The sequence below is a fragment of the Sinocyclocheilus rhinocerous genome, unplaced genomic scaffold, assembly GCF_001515625.1.
Source record: "Sinocyclocheilus rhinocerous isolate Xijiao unplaced genomic scaffold, SAMN03320098_v1.1 scaffold304, whole genome shotgun sequence".
Taxonomy (NCBI): domain Eukaryota; kingdom Metazoa; phylum Chordata; class Actinopteri; order Cypriniformes; family Cyprinidae; genus Sinocyclocheilus; species Sinocyclocheilus rhinocerous.
Window position 1 is genome coordinate 343,197 of NW_015659941.1, and position 25,001 is coordinate 368,197.

Genomic DNA, 25,001 nt, shown 5'->3' on the forward strand with positions numbered 1-25,001 from the left:
TCTATCTATCTATCGATCTGGGTATCTATCGATCTGGGTATCTATCTATCTATCTATCTATCTATCTATCGATCGATCTGGGTATCTATCGATCTGGGTATCTATCTATCTGGGTATCTATCTATCTATCTATCTATCTATCTCATTCGATCATTCCCCAATTCTTATATAACTATTTTTTATTTTAATTTGTGAAGAACATTTCAATAATCTAAAGAAACTTTTTTTTTAACTGTAAATAACTTTTGTGGAATGGAAACCAAGGTTCCATGGATGTTACAGTTTTTCTCAGTCGCTTTGGTGCATTTCTCAAATCATCCTTAATATTTGCAAAAAAGTATGTGCATTTCTCAAAACAATTCGTACAAACAGCACCACACAATAGATTACCTGCAAAAGCCTGTAACTTACTCAAAATATTTAGTTCATCTCTCAAAAGTAATGTAACTCTTGTGTTGTCCTCTGTCTATACAGTATATGCTTTCCAACTGAAGATTCGTGAGATGAACCTTTGAGCTATTTGAGAGAAATGGTTTATCATTGGTTGATCTACATTCTCTTCATTAGTGAAAGTCAAGATCCACTTGCACAATTCGTGCCAAATTTACAAAAAGTCTAATTATAATGTGTAAAAAATGTGCTTGACACTTTATGACAACTAGATGAACCATTTTGCATTTAATGACTTATACGATGAATTAAAGACTAGATGTATTGAGGGGTAAGACTATTGCACAGAAAACTATATAATACATTTTGAGCAACATGACATTAGCAACTGATAATATAGGAAACCGCAGATAAATGTACATAATCAATTGCATGAATGTACCAAAGCAATCGCAGCTTGTTCACAAGTATGAGAAACTGCTTTTATGATGTGTACAAATGACTAGATGATGTGGAAGTTGTACAAGTAGTTTTGAGAATTTCATTTCTGATTTGAGACATGCACCAAAGCGACTGAGAAAAACTGTAAAGGTTCTTCATGGACCATCGATGGCAATAAAGAACCTTAATTTTAAGATTCTATCTATCATCTGTCTTTTTAAAAGTGACTTGACAGTATTAAACCTACTGAGAAATGTGTCCTGAAATATTTTATAGAATTCTATAATATTCCCTTTTAAGATGTTTTTTTTTTTTTAGATCAGTTCCAAATTTTAATACAAATTCCAACATGAATTCTGTGCACATGCTTTTTTGCATTTTCTTAGTGTTTTTTGACTTGGGAAGTCATGCTGGGTTTATTATTTCATGTGTTGTTTCAGCTCAATCTCTTCTTTGACCAAAAAGTGCATCCATGCAAACAAATATCCAAAGAATGAATCACCAGGAATGACACAAAACATTCGCAAGACCGCGCAAAGGAACTTTAAAAAGCACCTGGTCACTTTGGGAGGTTTGACTGGAGGTATTTCAGGACCCCGATCAGCGCGCGGATCACATCTCTATAGCACATGTAAGTTCCTTTGATTTGATTTACTCAGCTGAACATTTACCACAGTCACTTTTTACTTTACGTGCATGTTGCATTCATTTACACTAGTTTTATTTTACATTCGCAACATATAGTCTAATCATATTGCACGTCATTTAGCCTACATTAATTGATGTTCACAATGAAACAATATTATAGTATTTTTATACGTATGTTTTTACAATAAAACACCGCAGCCTTGTAACTAAATAGGACATTTTTCTGAACGATCATACTAATTTTAAATTGTTTTAATCAAAGCTAAAACTTTAATAAAATAAAAATGTCTTCCATAGCCTAAAGAATCAATTTATACAAACAGCGAAAACAGATTGCATATTTTAACTTAATTTTGCATGCATTCAAGTGTCTTTAATATTGTATTAAAGTTTTAAAATGCAATTACATTTGGTGTTTTATTCAGTGTGAAATAACATTGTTATTTGAATAAAATAACAACATGAAATGTATTCATGTATGCACAGGTGTAAAGCAATGCTCGTGAGGAACGGCTCTCAGCTTTTGCTCTTCATAACTCTCTCCAGTGTTTTATATGTCCGGACCTTAAGTTTACCCTTCGCCTCCATGAGGTAAGAATTCAGCTCTATTAAAGCACATGAATAAAACTTAATTCCTAACTATTTTATGATGTTTTAAAGCATTTTCTCTATCGGAATATGCGCGCGCTGTTCGCGCCATTAGAGCGGTGCGCGCGCGCTGTTGAATCGCCTCAGATGAAAAAAAAAAAAAAAAAAAAAAAAAAAAAAAAAAAAAAAGACAAAAACACAAAGAAACAAAGAAAGGTTATTTTGTCGTCTCATTAGATATTTACGTAAATTACAATATTGCCACCCTGTATGAATCCCCATATAAGCTATACATCATTTCTATTCAAAATGTCATTTATACATAGGCAGTGTAGAAGTAGCCCAAGTGTTTTAACGACCTCCAAATGCTTAATCGTTGGTTTGCTCTTAAATGAACACGCGAAATTTACCATGGTAACCATTCTATACTTAATAAATAGCATCCTAATGAATGTATATGAGATCTTAACACAGCTTAAGAAGCTGTTAAACTATTTATATTGTTGCCGGAAGCTATGGTTGCCATTGTAGCTTTTTTTGTGTGAAAGAGAGTATAGACATTGCAAAAAAAGCTTTAAAGCATTTATATAATTAAACCAAGCAGCTTTACAAGAAATCAAATGAATTATATGAGCAACTGAAGTATACTGTGTCATTCACACTGGATTAGAGTAGGCTAAATCGGAGTAACTGATTTGGAGTAAAGTTACTTATTGCAGTTGGTTCTGTGTCTGTTTGCAGAGAGACGAGACATGCAGACGGGCTCTTCACAAGCGGATACAGTAAACTTCTAGGACAGTTATCTGCCAGACGGTACCTGGAGTCACTGATCGGAAAGCGGGTCAGGTACATGGATCTTTTTTAATGCAGATGCATTCTGGCAGTGATCCATAGCCCTGCTGAAACAAGCTTAAGGTTTGCTGGTCTTCACTGATCACCCAGGTGGTGTTCAGCTGGTTTAGCTGGTCTCCCAAAACCCTTCTAAAACCATTAAACCAGACCTGAACAGTGAAAACCAACTTGAAGGCGAGCTGAAACCAGAAAACTACCTCAGACTAGTTTAAGATCAGAGATTCTATGGAGACAGATCAATTGAATTTGGTGTAATTGGATTTATGTGTTGGTAATCGTTCGATATAATCACAGATTTTAGATGCAAAGAAAGTGGCATGATATTGCATCTATAATACTGGATTGCAGTATATAAAGTAAATCTGTAAGTCCAGAATTCTGAACATATTTCTATAATGGTTTATATATTTATCCATATACAAATTCTCAAAATGGTCATAGAATTATATAATCGTATAATCCCATAATGAATTGTCTGCTAAATGAATAAAAGTAAATGTGAAATGTATTGGTGATCTCAAATATCAGAATGAAATGACAGTTTGAATTATCATTGAATATCGTGCCTTCTTTGCATTGTGCATCCTTTGCATCTAAAATCTGTAATTATATTGAAAGATGACCAAAACATAAATCCAATTACACCAAGTTCAATTCATCTGTTTCCCAAGTAGATAACCATTACAAGCTCTGATTAAAAGTGTCTGCTAAATGCATGAATGTAACACATAATGCATGTCTGATTTATTTCTTTATGCAATTCTAGTGATGATTTGATGGAAGACCAGGCGCCGATGAAGCGTCATTCAGACGCAATATTCACAGACAACTATAGCCGCTTTCGCAAGCAGATGGCAGTGAAGAAATATCTCAACTCCGTTCTCACAGGAAAGAGAAGGTATAAAGCGCCTTTCCAAGGTTTTGTGGAAATGCTCAGAAACAAAGATGTTAAACATATCTACTGATCTCTTCAGTCAAGAAGACCCACCCAGCATGCAGGAGGAATCGACTGGAGGGGAGACCACGTATCGGGAGAGCTACGATGACGTCACCGTAGACCGACTTCTGAATCATATACCATTGGTACGTTAGATGGAGACGTGCATAAGGCTTTGTACTAATAAAAGTGCTTGCAACCTGGTAAATCAAGCTCATTTAAATGCTGATCTTTTATCTCTTCTAGGCTCTCTGAGGTCGGTTTGAAGGCAAGAAAACTGCTCTCCAAGACCATCATAGGTTTTCCATTTACACAGTCTAGTATAGGACATCAGCGTACTACTAAAACAACGTGTTGAAAAAGAAAAATGTGGTTACCTATGACGTAAATGTTTGCACTGTACATAGAAAATAAACTTGGATGAGAGATGTCAGCTTGAAGATGTACATAGTGTGCTTTGGCCTTGGAAACCGGTTTGCTTTGACATGTTTCCTGTAAATTGTAGATCAATAAATGCATTGAAACAAGCCCCGGTCTGGTACAATATTCGGACCTGAAGACTGCTGATTGGATCTCGAGTGATGATGTAACACTATTTCCGTGCATTTTGTAAATGGATTATTTTGTAAAAAATATTTATGTTGCTTCTGTCTGAATTCTGATTCTAAAGGGATCATTTGGGTTCGGGAGGCATTGGAAATTTTTGTTTTTGCCATTCAAAGTAAAATAAAAAGTTGAAGAGCCATGAAAGTCTTGACTGCGCTCGATTTCAGTGTCGCAAAACTGTAGTTTCTGCCTGTCTTCTTTGGTTCCACAGTGACGGCTGTTCAGAATAATAGGCCATTATTTTGAGTAATGTTCAAACTGTCTCAATTATATTTCTTTGACTTATGTCTGCCGTTTGTTTTCATCCATGAAAATGCACATAAATTGGACTGCACAGGTGCAGAGAAAGAAATGCACAAATGCGACATTAAAGATTGCATAGCACTCATTTTTTAGAAAAATATGATAAATATATTGTCCAGGCAGTTGGCGTAATGATGTATTAGTGTCACGGGATGATGCAGTTATGATGCAATATGAAGACAGACGTATACAGAAGGGTCTGGCAGCTCTCCATGTCCGTACGTTAAAATGACTCCACCAAATCAAACAACATTGAAAACACGTCACTCATTCCTGCAATTCCAGTTGAAGGTCTCATTTCGCCTTATTTTGAGAACTTCTGAAGGAAACGGTCATTAGTATTAGCCGGCCTGTGACTAAGAGTGTCTACAACACGTTGAAAGCAGCTCTGGAAATTTGAATCATAAATGTCAAGAGGATATGGAATGCCAGAGAAGGTGTTATATAAGACGACATGCACTAAGATGGGACTCTGGTTGCCAAAATTAGGCTTGTCTGTCAAATTACATTTATTTTGAGTCATCCTTTGGCCTGGAAAAATAGTTTGTTTTGTACCAATTAAACTATAACTGATATAAATATCTTAAAGAGACGGCTGAGCGGTCAAGGCTCAAAAATAAGGATGGTCCATGCCAGTCTGCTGATCAGTCAGCAATGTTGTGTTGTCACTAAATATTATGTTTGTTTATCATATGCATGATAAACTGCAAGCTATTTATAGCTTTTATTAAGGTTGCATTATAATGTAAAAATATATGTTTTCTAGTTATTATTGAAAATACAAACCTTTTTACAATATATATATATATATATATACACTGAACAAAATTATAAACGCAACACTTTTGTTTTTGCCCCCATTTTTCATGAGCTGAACTCAAAGATCTAAGACTTTTTCTATGTACACAAAAGGCCTATTTCTCTCAAATATTCTCATGAAAAATGGGGGCAAAAACAAAAGTGTTTTTCAATTTTGTTCAGTGTATATATATGTATATATATATATATTTAAATAATTCATTATAAAAAGCTGAGGGGTTGTTAAAAATATTTTAATAAAAACATTTTAAAAACAATTTAATATTTTTAGGTACATTATTTTTGTAAAGATGTTAAGCACAATTTTAAATAAAAAAATCTTTAAAATATATATACAATTAAAAATATATATTTGTTATTAAAATTATTAGAAACATCTAATAAATGGTTGGTTGTAAAACAACTTTTAAAAAACAACTAAATTTTAAAATGACGTAGGTAAATTATTTTTGGTTGTAAAGCGTACTTTTAAAAGAAAAATATTAAAACAAATAAATTAAAGATCATTTGTTTATTTTTGTAAGAAATATTTTTTGTAAATTATTCATTATAAATATCTAATAAATGATTGCTTGTAAGAAAACAATTTTAATTAAACAAAAATAAATAAATACATATTTTTAATTATTAAGTTATTTTTTGATAATGATATAAATCATAATTTTAAATGAAAAACATAAAAATACAAAAATATTTTTAAAAATATAAATAGTTTTTTTCTTTTATTTATTTATTTATTCATTCATTCATTGTATTTAGAACAGTGAAAGTGTTTACAAGGCAAGTAAAAATCTGAACTACTGACTTACCATTATTGTTTTAATTTTTTTTTTTTTGGGAGATGAATGGAGTTAGCGCAAATCGTTGACTCCTAATAGGATGTTTGAAGCTTAATAGTTAAGAACATAGGTTATGGTCAGTGTGAGCCTGTTCTTTTGATTGGTTTGGCTGCTTGTTCGTGTTGAAGTGCTCTACTTGGCTGAGGTAACTGAAGAGGCTGTTATGTGTTTTTCTGTGGCTGTGCTTCTTTTAATGCATGTGTCGTTTTAGCTTGTCGTTTGTAATCGTTGTGGCAGCTGCACATCCCATCTTCCTGGAAATGCTAGAAATCAAGCTGAATGGAACAATAACAAACAATCAGAGAAAATATGCACTGAATATTTTTTGTGTGCTCTTAATTTGTCACGTTGGATTTATATCATTACAGCACTAAGTAGGAGGAGATGCAAAAACTGAGATGACTAATCAAAAATCACTCATGCACCAAAACTTGTATTTGCATAATGTGCCATGTATAGCCTATATATAGTGCTAACAATGAGTCTTCATTTATCCATGTTCATAATTACATTATTTAAAGAAACATGACTTTTCTAAATCTTACATAAGAAACAATCGTCAGAAAAATCTTTTTTATTTATTTATTTAGACAAAATGCATAAAATGTGTTTTATGTCTTGTATAACATGCGATGCAACAGGCATTTACAGCTCATATAGTGCAGAATATGGATCTCCTATTCAAGGTGGAAAAAACATTTATTCAGAGGCCCAAACTGAGCAAAAATATGCAATCTGGTGCAGATGCTGATTTTATTATATGGCCAAAAATTAAGATGAAATTCTGAAATTCTGTCACTGTATATATCTTACTGTATAATATGTCTTAATAAAACTATATTTAAATGCTTAGTTTTATGAACAAAGCTCTGTAGCTTCAAAACAAATAATGCAGTGCTATACATTAGTGATTGAGAATGAACAAATAAACATTTCTCAAAAGCCTGATCATATTTAGATTTTCTAAAAAAAATAAAAAAAATAAAAAGTATGGATAATTAAATAAACCTAAGTTTCTTCAGTCCAGCAAATGTTCATCTTGAAATATTTCTAACAATATAAAAATTCACTTTATAAAAATCAATAAAGATTTCACAGCAAAAAGACAAGTGAACCACATGGCGGTGGACTTTTGGACAATTATACTAAAGGTCTTTTCCTTGCTAAAAAAAAAAAAAGCCTGAACTATCAATCAGACAACAGAAGGCATGTAGAAGATTGTGTGCAACAGGTTTTCAGCAAAGTTTTGATCGTGTAGGTAATTTAGAGGCCTTAGAAATTCATGCATCAAATATGATACAGTAGGCTTTACGGGGTTCAGACTTATTGACAAATATTCATTTTTTGGGTCTTTTCTCGATCTGATTCCATAGATCAGCAGGTATGATATAAAGATTCAGTCTCTGGTGACCAGGCTTAATCTTTGGCTATTGAATTGTTGTGGTGCAAATCAGATGCTATGTGATTTGTCCGGGGCTGTGTGGAGAGGAGCAGCTCATTAGCTCTCATTACCGGATGGCTAAATGGGCCTGCTGACCACAGCAGGTAAAAATAGATGGATAGACTCTACACTGACCAGCTCCACTCTGATAATGGGTGCATTACCACTTAAAGTGATTCAACATAGAAATGGCTGGCCAGGAACCACTTGTTTTGAGCATTAGTGAGCGTGTGTGTTTGTGCATTGCACTCTTTCCACATGCCCCCTCGGTCCCGTACACATTTGTAGTCAGTTTTGGTGCTCTGAGAATTCAAAGAATAGCATGGTAGTATACTACAGTATCATTTCCAATAAATATAGAGATATAAATATATAGGTGACATTTTGTTGAGACTATATGTGTGACCCTGGAGCACAAAACCAGTCATAAGTAGCAAGGTTATATTTGTAGCAATAGCCAACAATACATTGTATGGGTCAAAATTATTAATTTTTCTTTTATGGTATAATGTATAAATCTCAATTTCAAAAAATTGACTCTTATGACTGGTTTTGTGGTCCAGGGTCACATACAGTATATATGTTCATACTCCATGGTTCAATCAAGTCTCTTCTGCTCACCAAGCCTGCATTTATTTGATGAAAAATACAGACAAATCATTAAAAATTTTAAAATATTATTACAATTACAAATTTCTGGTTTCTATTTGAATATATTTTAAAATGTAATTTATTCCTGTGATCAAAGCTGAATTGTCAGCATCATTACTCCAGTCTTCAGCATCACATGATCCTTCAGAAATCAATCTAATATGCTGATTTGCTGCTTTCTCAATATTTAGATTTTTTTGCTCCCTCAGATTCCAGATTTTCAAATAGTTGTATCTCGGCCAAATATTGTCCAATCCTAACAAACCATACATCAATGGAAAGCTTATTTATTGTATAATGTATAAATCTCAATTTCAAAAAATTGACTCTTATGACTGGTTTTGTGGTCCAGGGTCACATACAGTATATATGTTCATACTCCATGGTTCAATCAAGTCTCTTCTGCTCACCAAGCCTGCATTTATTTGATGAAAAATACAGACAAATCATTAAAAATTTTAAAATATTATTACAATTACAAATTTCTGGTTTCTATTTGAATATATTTTAAAATGTAATTTATTCCTGTGATCAAAGCTGAATTGTCAGCATCATTACTCCAGTCTTCAGCATCACATGATCCTTCAGAAATCAATCTAATATGCTGATTTGCTGCTAAAGAAACATTTTTACCAATACTTTTGAAAACAGTTGTGCCGTTTCTTTGTTTTTATGTGGAAACTATGAACTTTTTTTCCCCAGGATACTTTGATGAACAGAAATTCAAAATAAAAGAATAAAATAAAAATCTTACTGACCCCAAACTTTTGAAGGCTAGCATACTAACCTCATTTTCAAGGTTCAAATAGAGCACGGTTTGTGTTTCCCCTCCATTTTTATGAGAACAGAGCACTGCATCCTTAGAAAAACAGAGAGGTTTAATCGTTTTAGTTATTGTGCACAAAAACAAATCTTCACAGAATTATCCAGCCACGCAAGACCGCCAATATATTAATCCCTACATTCTGCAAATCATTTTATGCTTAATACATACATGCTATGGGGGAGGAAAAGGACTATAGCGATGAAATTTACGCTATTGGATCACAAGAATGAAGGACAATCAGCATTTGATATGGAAATGACTCATCTGTCCTGAACGCTTGGCGGTGCTAGTTGAAGACCATGGCAGTGACAGGAGTCGACCTTTAGACCCCTGATGTACGGTCACGTGACTGATGCCAGTCATTCATAATAAACATCACACGTGGCCCTCGTTTCACAGGGAATAGCTTGAATGGGACACGTGTCTGTCTGATGAAGAAAACTGAAGGGCAGAAGAGATCTTAAAGACATACACTGTAAAAAGTGGCCACCTGTAAGTGGGTACCCGATATAAGCCATGAAAATTAATTTTGTTGGTATAAATTTATGTATTTAGGTTGATTGTGATGTTATTATACTGTATGTTTTACTTAAAAACATTTAATTTAGACATTATCGTTATGTGCACACACTGAAAAAAAACAATTGGTGTAGAAACTATATGTTCTGGAACAGTGTTGTAAATACAACTTAACCACTGATTTCTAGTCGTGTCCTCTTTTGGAAGACCAGACAAAGTAGTTTCGCTTTCACAACGAAACACACAGCGTCACACGCGGCAGCGGCCTAGAGTGAGAGAAGGCCGGTGGGCTTGAGAACGGCGCAGGCCGGCGGATTCAACGAAGGAGCGTCCGGTGGGCTTGTGGCAACCACATGTGACGACCCCGGGCTGGACTCCGCTTCGTCCACGGTGAAAGCCGATCCGGTGATCCACAGCGCGAAGTTGATGTATTTCCTCAGCGACCAGCACGGATCAGCTCCAGGCATGACGAAGCGTTACAAAGTTACGCCCTCTTTCTTTGCGTGAACATTTGGGCGGTGTTATGCAAATCTTCCCACACAGTGACGTAGACATGTGGGGGCGTGTTAGAACGAGCCGTTTTAGGTAGGCGTGGCTAACTCTTTAACTTTTATAAAGAATATCTCTTTGGATTTGAGACTTTAGTCTTTGCAACTTTACAGATCTTCTTTATGCACCAAGAGCTTGTAACACTCCAAAGAGAAAGGAAAAATGTAAATCGCATCATATGACCCCTTTAACTGAAAAATGTAATTGTTTCCACAATAAACAGATTTATGATGATTCTAAGCAATTTGAATAAATGTATTTTTTTTAAATGAATATTTAAATAAAATTAAATACATGCAAATAGTTAATAATAAACTATGCCATGTTTTTTCTGAGTACAGAAATCTTACCCGTTTCATTTATGTATGACTGACAAAAATGCATCACATCAAGTTTATGTTAAAATTGTGTAACCCAAATGAATGGAAATTTAAAGGCATTAATGCAAATGCATAAATCCTAAATTCAGGGCCTAATTTTTTTCCTGAGTGTGGTAAATTAGCCTAACAGTACAATTTTTATGGTTACAGAACATGAATATAGAATGTGCAATCACAAGTGTGCATTTATCAGCATTTAGTGAGTCGGAACTATCCGTTTTATAAGACAGATTTCATAATAACACACTCCTTTAGTGCCAATAACCTAATTCACATATTTCCAGTGAACCCACATGCCCTTAACTCAAATTTAAACCCAGATGTGACTAAAATAATGTTCAAATATCACCCACACGCACATTCAGAGCGGTTTGCATCTAGTCTGAAAGGTTAATCACAGCAGATAGCGTCCAACAGAAAAATTTGATTTGTATTCCCAAGCAGAATGACTCATAATGAACGATATGTTTTGTGTGTGTGTGTGTGTGCGTGCGTGTGCGTTTCAGTGTAAACACCTGTTTTGCTCTCCGTATCCTCGGCTGATTTGGAGCTTCATTTGTACAGACCGTGGTTTAATAAATCAAATGGAAATAGCCAATAGCCAAACAGTCCAAAGAAAACATTTAAAACAGAAAGAAACATACAAAATGAGATTGGATAAAGATTAAAAAATGTCTCTATGTGGATACAAAACAAGTGAATGACATCTTCATCAGAAGAGTGACAAAAACAACTCACTTCAGTGTCTGACTTATTATAATTACATAAGCTTTTTGTGACTCATTAATCTGTTGTTTGACCTCTTCATATTTAAGGAGAGAACTATAGTTTCCAAAGTCGGCTTGTTATGATTTTCAAGGGCCTAGAATTTAGTAGACGCTACGACATGTCACAATATTCAGTGACTACTAAATTGTCAATAATTTGGATCAAACAATTTGTCTGTTGTCTGCCTTTATGTCCCCAAATCAAACCTACATCCTTGCTCCAGCCCATCAATTAGCATCTAATGAAGTGAAAAGCTAAATGTTTGTAAGAAACAAATCTATCAAGACCTTTTTAACTTTAAACCATGGCTTCTGACCAAAATACAAGTCCATAATCCATAATAACGCTTCCTCCAGTGAAAAAGTCCAAAAGTGGTGTCTTACAAACAATCAGCTTTTCGCTTCACAACGAATTAGCTGATGGACTGGAGTGGTGTGGATTATTGTGATGCTTTTATCAGCTGTTTGAACTCTCATTCTGACGGCACCCATTCACATTTCACCAAATCTGTTCTGATGAAGAAATTCATCTACATCTTGAATGGCCTGAGGATGAGTACATTTTGAACAAATTTTCCTTTGAGCCACATTCAGCCTTTGCTCCTGAGGGCAGTGATGGGAAATGACCGCTTGTCTCTGGGACAGTGACAGCATCATCAACTACACACTTATATTTCAGCTTTAGAATGAAAAGACAAACAGGACCTGTCTTGTCCGGTTCTTTGTCAAGATTTACATTTGCATTTATTCATTTAGCAGATGCTTTTATCCACAGCGACATACAAATGAGGGAAAACAAGTCATTTATCATAAAGGAGCCGAAAATATTAGCAATGGCGCCATAGTGGATTTCAAGAGTAAATCAGAAAAGCATTAGTAAAGCTGCAGAAGATAGGAAAGGATATTTTAATAGAAAAAGTGCCTTTATTTATGGTTATGAATTAGTTGAATGCACAGAAAGGATCAATAAAACAAACCTGTTTTAAATGTTCAAAAACTTTAATGCTTTGCTTTTGCAGCTTCTGTGAGTTTTTAAAATGTGTATTTTAAATGTAACCCTATTTCATGTGAAGTTTTAAATTTGCACACTAACAAAAAAGTACCATATTGTAGTAGCACCATGGTATACCATGTTTAAAAGTACTATAGTATTACCATTTGACACAATCACTGTACCACTGTGAGTTTAGTGTCACTGAGATACTATTATAATTTGGAATTAGTTTTTTGTTTTATATTTTCTGTTTTTGTTTTTATTTTACTTAAAGTTATAGTAATTTTGTTATTTTTATTTTTTATTTTTCTATGTAGTTTTTATTTTAGTTTTTAGTTATTTTAGAATGATTAAGTTAAACTAAATGAAAATGAGAAATGTTTCCTTGGCATCTAACAGAAATAACAGTTATATTATTAAAATAAAATGATATATATATAATTTCAGTTAATGTTTATTTTAATTTTTTATTTCAAATTAAATTTCTTATTTCAAATTTAAAATTACTCAAATTATTAAAATTACTACATTTTAACTAGAATTTTATTTAAAGATGATTAGTTTTAATAATCCTCACCACTATACTTTTTGCAAAGGCATGCTTATGATTTTCATGGATTAGAGCAAACATTATACATCTATTACACATCCAAGTTTTCATTTCCATCATGTGGAAGGAAATCCAAAAATCAATTATACTTTTAATTCTAGGTTAATTGGTATTTTTGCTTCATGCATGCAGTTTAATCCATACTTATCATCTTTCAATCAAACATTGACATAGTTTTTACTTGCCAACAATTTGGTTCATATTCTCTCACAGCACAATATTCACATTTCACAGCATTCAATCACAGTTAATGGATTTTATGCTTTAAATTTGTTAAATGGATGAAATTACAAGCTGTTAGGAAGCAGCATTAATGCATTTCAAATCATGACCAGAATCATCAGGAAAAAGAAAGTCAAAGATTAGTTTAGACATTGTTATGAGACCAGACATAATGGAAATGAGAAAAGTGGGCACATTATTTATATGTTCAGCAATAAATGAGATCTTTTCTCTGGGGAGACGCTAATTCAGATTCCAGCAAGTATTTGAGGTAATTGTGTTCAGTGTTTAGCTCTGTTTTCTGTCTGTGAATCACATTAGACAGTGAATAACTGGTAAATAAAGCCTCAGTGTAGTTGTGTGGAAACCTCCTCTCTTGAGATCTTCCTCTGCTGACCTGTAGATTGACGTGATTTCAGAAACACTCATTTGCTTAAAACTGCAAAGTATACAAAAAAAAAAACATAACTGGCTTAAAGTTGATCTTACACAAAATAAAACACATTCAGTTTACATGGAAAACTGTAGATAAAACAGCGCAGGAGCGATAGGGTGTCAACAGAAAAGCTCTCTGGTGCCATCTAGCCACAAAAAAAAACAGCTTGAGAACAAGTGTCTGGTGTCCATTTTGTGTCTTCCTCAGACCACACAACTAACATAAGCTGTGCCAGCTGACCAGTTGTAAACAAACTCATTAGGACAAACCCAAGATCATATCTGGCGTCTTTGAGTTAATGAGGGAAAAAAGCTTATGAAGAAATAATGTCACAATGGCTATTAAACTGCCATGGTGCGGTCATCTATGAATACTACTGTTCAAAAGTTTGGGGTCAGTAAGAAATGAAGGCTGTAAGGATGCATTAAACTGATCAAAAGTGACAGTAAAAACATTTGTCGCAAAATAAATTAATGTTCTTTTGAACTTTCGGTTCATCAAAAAATGTTTCCTCATAAATATTAATCAGCACAACGGTTTTCAACATTGATAAGAATAAAAAGTATTTCTAGAGCAAAAAATCAGCATATTAGGATGATTTCTAAAGGATCGTGTGACACTGAAGACTGGAGTAATGATGCTTTATCATAGAAACAAATTACATTTTAAAATAGATTCAAACAGAACACACTCATTTTAAATTATACAAATATTTCACAATATTACTGTTTTTACCGTATTTTTATCTAATAAATACAACAAACTTTTGAATAATATTGTATTTATTATTGTGAAATGTGCATCCCGCAATGCAACGTGCTTAACCTAACAATCCAAAAGTCTAACATCATTGTGATGAGACTTCTTACACAATTTTCTCTTGGACAAAATGAGTCACAATAACGCTAAGACACTAGCTGGAGACCATTTGCTAAGTTTAGCATGCTAATTTAGTCATGTGACAGTTCTGAAGAAATATAGACGCCGTCACACAAAATCGACTTAATAGGGAACTCGATTATATTGGCATTCAATAAAGAAGCAAAGTTTAAAAATATACGAAGGCTTTATTCAACCATTTAAATATGTACAATTTCTGTGATAAGACAGACAAGAATTGATCATTTCGTCAATAAAACATTTACAATTTTTATAAAATCTTATAAAACATTTACAATACTGAAGAGGCTGTTTAACCTCCTTAAGTCTCTTTTTTTTTGGCATAGAGAATGATTGTAGTTTTTCACTACGCAGCGGCCACAAATGTGGCCAAATTCACTTCACATTTAGGAAGATAAAACATTCATTTTTTTTTTTTTTTTTTTAAAGTCTTTCAAAACAATTAAGAACCTAAAAGTAGTTCTTGTAACATTTCCCGTCTGGTGCTCAGAGGCGACGGATGTTGCGTTTGCTTCGAGCCGAGCCGGCGAGGAGCGTTTTCTGTGAAGTGGAGAAGGTCCGGATGGTATTGCGGCACGGCGCAGAGCTGTGGAACGCTGATTGACACAGTGTGCAAAACTCAAAAGCACAGCTGGTGCGTGAGCACACAGCCTTCTTCATGGCTGCGTTGTACCGTGCTGCAAAGCCGCAGAGGATACATGATCGTAGAGATTCATCCTGTTTGAGCGACTGGGCAACCTAGAAGAGAACACCACCATTAAAATCAGCTGCCGACCACATGCAACTATTACTAAAGTCATGCGTGTATCAGTAAATACAGACACAATCTGGTGTTATTGGGAGATTTCTGCTTTACCTCATGAAACTGCTGGAAGCGACTTGACTTGGATGTGTTTCGTGCTCCACCCGTCTGGCACTGCGGCTTCTTAACGGCCTTGTGAACGGGCGTAGAGGCGACGGTCTGCATGCAGGAGAACACCACCCTGCTCAAGGTGAAGTCTCGTGATAATGAGCACGCGGAGCGACCAGAGTCCTGAAAGCAACAGAGACGAACGCTATTAGAACTACAAAATATCAAACAACAATTCTAAGGTTTCTTTCCCTTCTGAACTACAAATAAGCACACTTTTCTACCAGGGTTTATGAACATAAATTTAAGACCAAGGGATCACAATTCAATGTTCTTTTAAAAAGCACACACACTGCGTTGCATTAGCAACACTTCAAAGTTTGAAAATATTTTGGACAGATCATTAATTAGTGTATTTGGGAGGGGGAAAAAAAACACTTTAGTCTTAATTTCTCAGGAAACATTCAAAAACTGTGTTTATGACTACATCAAGAACAAACGTATGCCAATGAAGAATGAAAAAAAAGTTTTCATACCCCATTGGCAAACATGGTTCGGGTTTCAAGCAGAAACTGGTTTTAATTTTTCAAAAAACGAGACCCATGTTCATTTCTCCATCTCCAAATAATTTAAGGATGTTTAGAGATTTGAACTTCGAAGACAAGAATACTGAGGTTATTGATTTTTTTGCAGTGTGTGCAACATTTAATTCATGACTTTAGGAATCCAAGACATTTGGGTCAGATTTAGACTATTAAAGGGATAGTTCACCCAAAAATGAAAATTCTGTCATTAATCGTGCAAAAGAAAAAAAAAACAATGACTTTATTCAACAATTCGTCTCCTCCGCATCACCCTGGTGCCATCTTGAAAAATATACGGTGGACGTAAATAACGTATGCCGTTCTGTGTCAGCTGCGTCACGCCGGATCCGTTTCCTACGTTGTTGTGATTTGATCTGAACGAAAACAGCATAGGAGATTTGTGCACAAAAAGTATTCTCGTAGCTTCGTATAATTGCGGATGAACCACTGATGTCACATGGATTATTTTACAGATCTCCTTGCTACGTTTCTGGACTTGGGAACATTTCAGTTGCCTTGCTGTCTATGCAGGGTCAGACAGCTCTCAGATTCCATCAAAAATATCTTCATTTGTGTTCCGAAGATGAACGAAGGTCTTACGGGTTTGGAACAACACGAGGGTGAGTAATTAATGACAGAATTTTCATTTTTGGGTGAACTAACCCTTTAAGGCCTACATTTGTATACAGGTGAACTGATAATAAATTAAGACTTTAAGACCCACAGAAACCCTGTCTACACAAAATTCCTCAATATTTCCATATTTTCCATGATTCTGTGAACTCGACAGTCCACCCAAAAATTCAAATTCTGAAAATTCACTCACCCTCATGTTGTTCCAAACCCATATGACTTACTTTCTTCTGTGGAATATAAAAGATGGTATTTTTCAAGTTCCATTGCATTAAAAAAAAAAAAAAAAAACTGAAACTGGTTAAACATTCTTCAAAATTTCTTCTTTTGTGTTCTGCACAAGAACGTCATATGCGTTTGGAATGACATGAGTGTGAGTAAAAGACAGAATTTCCTTTTTTTTTGGTGGACTAACCCTTTAAAGTTTTAATAAAATTGCACACAGATGAATTGCTCCAGTTTTGCCGTTCTATAAAGTCTCTTACCCTTAACGCTCTTTCTGCTTCTCTGCAGCGCCAAAGGGCCACCTGATCTTCGCAAATGATTTTGCGCCACGTCCGGCTCACTTTTCTACAGCTGCAAAAGACCAAAAAGAGTCAGTCATTCTGATTCACATCAGAGTGAGATTCAGATCAAATCACAGAAGAAATAACAAAACTAAACCGGATGTTACCTTACTAAGTCGCAATCTCCCAACAGGCCCAAAATCCTGGCAAGGACATGCCTCATGTCTTTCCTCAACAGGCCGCAAAGGACGTCCACAAACTGCCGTCCCATCTTCCCACCGATCACATTATTCAGCCCGTAGTTCTCAGCAACCTTATCGACGACGGTCCAGTCGTAACTTTTGCTCTTTTGAAAGCCTTTAGCCAGCTCTCTGCACACCTCCTCCTGAAACTTCAACACGGGCAGACAGGGTGCAGAATGACACTCCACGGCCAAGGATTGAGAGGACACACATTTCTCTTCACTCCTCTCCAGAGAGTCCACGCCATCCACGTCCCCATGATCCACCCGGCTGTTTTGGAGGGAAAGGTAGCCGCTGTCCTCGGTTAGGCCGCTACTGCTGATAATCACCTCGTCGTCTGATGCCACGTCTAGAGAATGACGCTTATTCTGGTAGTTTTCTTTATTTTGGGGGCCTTTGCTTCTGGTCTCCACAGGGGTGGAGATGTTGGGCGCCACAGGGGAGCGCGGGGCTGATTTCCGTGGAGAATCCCTGTGGCCCTTCACCTCACCGAGGTCTGTTTCGGCTTTCTCCATGTGGCATAAAACTGTTGAATCGTCACTGTAGCTTGGACACTTCATATTGAGGCCGATCCAGACACAGTAAACTAGAGGAAAGGAGAAATATGACATGTTAATGTTTACACAAATTGTTGATCCAGGTTATATATCAGTAGAAACAAACATTTTACATAAATCCACATAGGCCAGACTACTATTTATAATATGTACTAACAGTACATGAGGATATAACTTACTGGAAATGCATTAACAAATTGCTGACTCTCTTGATGTTTTACGTGTCTAATAACTTACATCAATATAAAGAATTACATAACGCACAAAATCCAAGTTGATCCACCCACTGTTTTAGGCTCAACCCAAAGAACATTAGCCGGACTTCTCGTTTTAAGCATTAGAACTTCCGTATTAAAACACACTCATAATACATGTCAAAATACATACTTGTTATTCCCTAATATTCAATGTGTTTAAGTGTTACTCAGGTGACGCATTTGTTTTTATGTGATTTATTAGTGTTTTTCATTTTGCGCGCCCAAGTAACGTTACGTGCATTCCTGACGTGGCTAAGGTTAACGTGACACACCACATGCTAGCGTAAAAATACAACTTAAAATCTATGTTCTTGCAATAAATTGCTCATTTAGTTTCTTGGAATGCTTTCCAGAATATAAATACTTATATTATATTTAACAAAAATGCAATATTAAACCCAAATCTGAGACGACCACATAGAGGTAAACGCGAACATGGTCGGACATCTAATATCTTTTGATTTTAAATCCTCTTTAAAATCTCCAGAATTTAAAAAAACACAACATTAAAACAGTATTCTCTTACCTCTAAAATATGAAAGCACTTTTATGTATTCCTCATATGTCCTTAGAGACGTGTCCTGGTCGCTGTTGCAGTAGCAGCTCAAGCATTTAAGCGGCAACACAATGGTTAGTGAGTTTGGGGAAATAGCGCCTCTTGCAAATGCATTTGAAATTTGGCGACCAAAGCTTCTAGCCAATCAGAGCGCAGGTGAATACCTTTAAACGACCGGCAGCCAATGAAAGCGCTGGGCGGACGTCTCAAGTGATGTCATGACGCACATACAACCGAGACGTCATCATGCACAAAGAGCGCCACCCAATGAAAGGCGCGCTTCGGGAAAAAAAGCGCCTTTTTAAAAAAAAAAAAGTCAATAAAGATGGACTTTAAAAGTGTTGTGTCGTTGGTTTAATCGAGGATTTAAAATACTGGTAATATTAGGGAATCCTGTGATTGTATGTGATTTCCAGGTCTAAGAAAGTAATGCAAAATTACTTTATGTATGTTATATTCAGCTCTAAATATGAACATTTTATGCACAATGCTCTTTAGGAGTTAAAACGCTACAAAATGATTTAAAAAAAATCTCAAACAGTTGGAAAAGTCAAACTGGCTGAACAAGAAAACAAAACCCACCAAAAGCATTTCACACCACTGTGTAAAAGTTCAAGAGAAAGCAATAAAAAAATCTCAAACAGTTGGAAAAGTCAAACTGGCTGAACAAGAAAACAAAACGAACAGCCCACCAAAAGCATTTCACACCACTGTGTAAAAGTTCAAGAGAAAGCAAAGAGTGTTTGTGAAACTCTTCAGAGGGATAGTGAGATATACTACTACGCTCTTTTCCTCAGACTAGAAGGCTGTGCTTACAATCCACTCTCACACCCACAAAGCCAAACTTTTACACATGTCTGTATTGCCAGCAAACAACTACTGATTCTGATCATCGTCTTCAAGAATGTCCATAAGCGATTCCTGTTCAGAAAACTGTTGCAAAAACACAATCATCTCCTCTAGCAGTTCCTCTCCTTGTAAAAATCCATGCAGGTCGTGAATGGTTTTTCCGATCCTGTGATCGGTGATCCGGTCCTGAGAGAAGTTATAAGTCCTGATTTTCTCTGATCTGCCTTTGGTGCCGATCTATTACAAGAGAAGAAAAATGCCATTTATATTTACCAAATAATATCAGCAAAAACAATTATATCTGATATTAGACACAGTCACAGTCTTGTGCTGTACATTAATAAAGTTAAAATCAATGTGAATTGTTGTTCACAACCCAATCCAACACGTTTCCAGGTAAAACAGGATATTTCAAGAAACTAAATGTAGGGCGGAAATTTACTGGATCGTGAAGTTATTTCAGAGGAAGAGCAAGGTTATATTTTGCTAAAAGACTATAAAGATTTTTATTTTATTAACTTTCCTGTGAATGATTCATCAGTGCATGTTATTCAAAAATAATGCGCACTGATGAATCATTCACAGGAAAGTTATTTCAGAAAGTAAATAGGGTCAATATTGATTTCATGCTAAATGAATTAATTAACATACCTGTAGTTTTCGAGCTTGGTATCTCTTACTGGTCTCCTCCTCCAGCCGGGCGCTGTAGAGTTTGGCTCGCAGTAACGTCATGGCTGTCTCTTTGTTCTTGATCTGAGAGCGTTCCTGCTGACATTCAGCCACGGTGCCTGAAATTACAACAAAACATAGAGACGTCTCACTCCCAGTGACCTGCAGGACATGAGAAATGCCTAGAAAATGATTTTAATTAATAGAATGTCTATCTATCTATCTATCTATCTGACTATCTATCTATCTATCTACACACAATACTGGTCAACAGTTTGGAATAATTAAGATTTTTAAATGTTTTTTTTAATAATTCTCTTATGTCCACCAAGGCTGTATTTATTTGATCAAAAATACAATAATTGTGAAATATTATTAGAATTTTAAATAACTGTTTTTTATAAGAATATATGTTCAAATGCAATTTATTCCTGCGATGCAAAGCTGAATTTTCAGCAAAACTGTTTTCAACACCGAAAATAATAAGAACCATTATTAATAATTGAGCACCAATAATAATTGCCAATAACTGAGCAGCAAATCAGCATTTTAGAATGATTTCTGAAGGATCATGTGACACTGAAGACTGGAGTAATGATGCTGAAAATTCAGCTTTGCATCACAGGAATAAATTACATTTTAAATATATTCAAATAGAAAACAGTTATTTGAAATTGTAATAACATTTCACAATATTACTCTACTTACTGTATTTTAGATCAAATAAACGCTAACTTATTTAAATGTAAAGATATATACAGTATATATAGATAAAACACAACAGTATTAAATATTAAAGAGATTTTTACACTATAATATTTCCATTAAATAAGTCACTCGCAGAACCTGATTTTACCAGGTACGAACATGTTCCTGGATCAACATCTTTGTTGACCCTGGAACAACATCAGATTTGAAGAACCAGTTTATAGTTTTTGTGAAGTTTAGGTTTACAATCAGTGTTTGGTGCTTGTACATTAGTGACATTCATCTATCATTTCCTCCGATTTTAGGTATTACTAATGGTTAAGTTTAGGTTTAGGTTTAGGGATATGGTCCAAGACTAATTTTTTTGGATTAAAATGTTGTTCCAGGGTCAACAAAATATGTTGACCTAGGAACACATCTAACTCAGCAAAATCAGGACGTGCTTAGTCACTCTGATGTCCTGCTGACCTGTGGGCAGATGGACGATCCTCACGGCGCAGTCGGTGGTGTTGACATGCTGTCCTCCTGCACCACTGGCTCTCTTCGTCTCCATCCTCAGATCTTTGGGGTTGATGGTAAATGAGATCTGTGCGGTTAAAGAGAGAGTGCGATACGATGTATAACCACACATACCTGAATACTGGCTATTTTTAATAAAAACACCTAATCTATCATCCATTTCTGAACCTCTGTTAGAGCTGTAGTTTTGTGTACCTCAGTGGGCTGGGGAAGTATGGCCACCGTCATGGTGCTGGTGTGTATGCGACCTTTACTTTCTGTTTTCGGGACCCTCTGGACACGATGGACTCCAGCTTCAAACTTGAACTTTTTATAGCTGAGCGGACCACTGATACTGGCTGCTGCACGTCTGATGCCCCCTAAACAAACCACATACGCCACTGGAAATGAAGGGTCAAGACACATGAAGACAACCAATGCAATCCCTGACACAACTGCGCCCAAGCAGATATTATTATTAAGCATTTATAGAGGATAGGAATAGACAAATTTGTCAGTCTAGTTCACTAGATGTGACCTCCAGGATGTCGAAGCACCAGCCATGGAAAGCAGCGAAGTTCTGATACATCTCGAAGATCTCTGCGGTAAAGAGCATGGCTTCTTGACCTCCGACCCCCCAGCGGTGACCTCTAAGACCAGGTCACTCATGTCTGACTCCTCCTCTGGGACCAGAAGAGATCAAATCTGAAAAACAGAACACAGCTTTGAGTGGCTATTTTCATTGCGTTTAAACTTACTACATAATAATATTGTTTTTACAACATTTCATTTAATATTTTTTAGTGCGGTCAAACGATTAATCGCGATTAAATAAAAGTTTTTGTTTACATAATATGTGTGTACCTTGTATATTTATTATGTATATATAAATACACACACATGCATGTATATATTTAAGAAAAATATGTTACGTTTATATATTAAATATATTTATATATTATATAATTTATATGAACAAATATATACATTCAAAATATATGCTGTATGTGCGTGTCTTTATATATACATAGTACAATATACACAGTACACACACATATATTATGTAAACAAAAACTTTTATTTAATCGCGATTAATCGCACATTTTTACTTTGTTTGATTTACTAAATTGCTACTACTTATTGTACTGCCTTAATTTAATAATTCGGTTAGCATAATTTAGATATTTATATTACATTCATAATATCATTAACATTACAACAAAATTAATATTATTATTGCTAATATTAAATATTATATTAATTTCATATACAGTAGTCAACATTTGAAGTGGATCAAAAAAGTTCAAAGTTGTCCTAAAACAAGAACGCATTTTGGTTTTAGGACAACTTTGATGAAAGGTTTTGTTTGTAATGCATTAATTTTTAATTTATAGTATATTATTAATAGCTTACTAAATCATTACTACTGCCTTAAATAATTAAATTCATATAATTATATTAATATGATATGATATTAATATATATATTAAATAACATCAATAACATTATGATAATTAAATTATTATTATTAAATGATATTAATTATAATTAATTGTATTTGAAATGTGTATACATGTAGGTGATAATTTGTAACAATATATTCATTTTTATAATAAATAAATAATAACTGTCTGTGAATATATATATATATACATACATACACACACACAATAATAACATACAACAATATTAATATTACACATATAATATTAAATGTTATATATTCATTTCTAGTTCATGTACATTCACTTGATATTCTACTTGATAATTTATCATATATTACACTAATATATTAATAACAGAATTTAATGTAATTTTATATATTACATATATGTTACTAATTAATTAATAATCAAATCATAAAAATAATAATTGTATTATTAGTATTAAATATTTGTTTTATATATTATTTTACTTCATGCTAATTTACTTGATAATCAATAATAATAAAATATAAAATAAATAATAATAATAATAATAATACAAATAATAAATATATTAATGATAAAATAATACTACATTCATACATAAAAATAATTATGATCCTTAAACGGCTTCATTTTCTTTAAAAAAAATTATAATTTTGGAATAAAATTGTGACATGCATACGTGAAATTCAGCCATAAAATCTGTAAGTGTATACGTGTTATTGATTTTATTCCTTGGCATACCAGGTCTGTATGACAATCAACAAGGGTAATTTATTTAATAAAGCTGACTGGAATGTTAACGAGAGCCTTTCACACCTCACCTTTTGTTTGAGATCTTGAACGTCTGCTAGACAGGCTTCCTTCTCTGACTCTGCAAGCTCAAGTAATTCTGGGTCATTATCTGAAATGAGACACAGATGCAAATGAAATGCCACCCTACAGAGCTTTTCACTTCCAGCACACCTTCCCCACTTAACTACCTTTCAACAAGTCCTGCGTGTCCTCCAACTCCTTCTGTTTCTCCTCTAATTCTCTGATTTTCTGGACCAAATGGCCAAGCACAGAGAGGTCAGTCCTTTTCATTTTCACATCCTCATCATCCAGTGTATTGAGGGACTGCAGACATGTGTTATACTGCATTTCCTTCTTCTTCAGATAGTCATGTAAAGACTTCTTGTTGAAGATCTCCTCCACAGACAGTATTTTAGTGACCATCACAGACTGGGATGTGTGAAAGGCTCGTTGAGCGTGTGGTATTGTGCTGTTAACAGTCCTGTGAATGGCTGGACATCTGCATACTGATCCTCTAAAGACTCCTGCGTGTGTTGTGATTGACCTGAACAGTGTCACATTCAGCAGCTGCCTGCCTGCACATGAAAGACTCTTACTAAAGCAACCCACAGCCATCGCCACTCAAGTGCTGTATTTAAAGGGAGCACTCGAAGGCAAATAAAAGCATTTACCATATAAACGGGCTTCCAACCATAGCAACTTTATTGCTGCCTACAGTTGACATCTATGAACCACAACATTCACATGTGCTGCAGAGACTGTACGCAGCTTCTTTTTCCGGTTAAAATGTTTTTTCAAAATAAAAGTCAACGGCATTAAAAGCACATTCGAAATACAGACTCGAGAAGCTCTGACATTTATTGGCTGAAAAGCGTTTACATTGCGTAAACAATTTTAAATACTTTGAAAGTTTATCACGGTCAACACGGAACACATAAACATATGTGTATGTGTTTACTGTACTTCCGGAGGGAATTTCTTTGTAAAATAAAATAAAATTAAATTAAATTAAATTCAGAAACATGCCAATAGAGTTTTAATAAAATATAAACTATTTTATTCATAATTATTTTTGTCATTTTCATTGTATTTACATAAACGCTTTTTATGTAAACAATAGATTTTTTTCTAAATCAAGATGATGTGATTATC

At 34.7% G+C, this 25,001-nt stretch overlaps 3 protein-coding genes across 3 annotated transcripts; 1 reads left to right on the plus strand and 2 right to left on the minus strand.

Moving 5' to 3' along the window:
• The first annotated feature begins 1,361 nt into the window (after positions 1 to 1,361).
• On the plus strand, positions 1,362 to 4,594 carry vip (vasoactive intestinal peptide). Its single transcript, XM_016533572.1, has 7 exons — positions 1,362 to 1,462; positions 1,966 to 2,070; positions 2,809 to 2,913; positions 3,686 to 3,817; positions 3,894 to 4,002; positions 4,103 to 4,112; positions 4,362 to 4,594. Coding segments are annotated over exons 1-6 (462 nt in total). The 5' UTR covers positions 1,362 to 1,460; the 3' UTR covers position 4,112; positions 4,362 to 4,594.
• Positions 4,595 to 15,068: 10,474 nt separating this feature from the next.
• On the minus strand, positions 15,069 to 19,027 carry fbxo5 (F-box protein 5). Its single transcript, XM_016533567.1, has 5 exons — positions 18,874 to 19,027; positions 17,459 to 18,119; positions 17,271 to 17,361; positions 15,575 to 15,751; positions 15,069 to 15,456 (listed from the first exon to the last, which is right to left on the minus strand). Exons 2-5 carry the CDS (start codon positions 18,091 to 18,093, stop codon positions 15,205 to 15,207), a joined length of 1,155 nt encoding a protein of 384 aa, XP_016389053.1. The 5' UTR covers positions 18,094 to 18,119; positions 18,874 to 19,027; the 3' UTR covers positions 15,069 to 15,204.
• Positions 19,028 to 19,687: 660 nt separating this feature from the next.
• LOC107724593 (peptide chain release factor 1-like, mitochondrial) lies at positions 19,688 to 24,612 on the minus strand. The gene is given in 8 exon segments (XM_016533575.1): positions 19,688 to 19,989; positions 20,404 to 20,540; positions 21,598 to 21,715; positions 21,844 to 22,011; positions 22,151 to 22,264; positions 22,267 to 22,332; positions 23,879 to 23,958; positions 24,038 to 24,612. Coding segments are annotated over 8 exon segments (1,320 nt in total). The 5' UTR covers positions 24,465 to 24,612; the 3' UTR covers positions 19,688 to 19,779.
• Between the last annotated feature and the right edge of the window lie 389 nt (positions 24,613 to 25,001).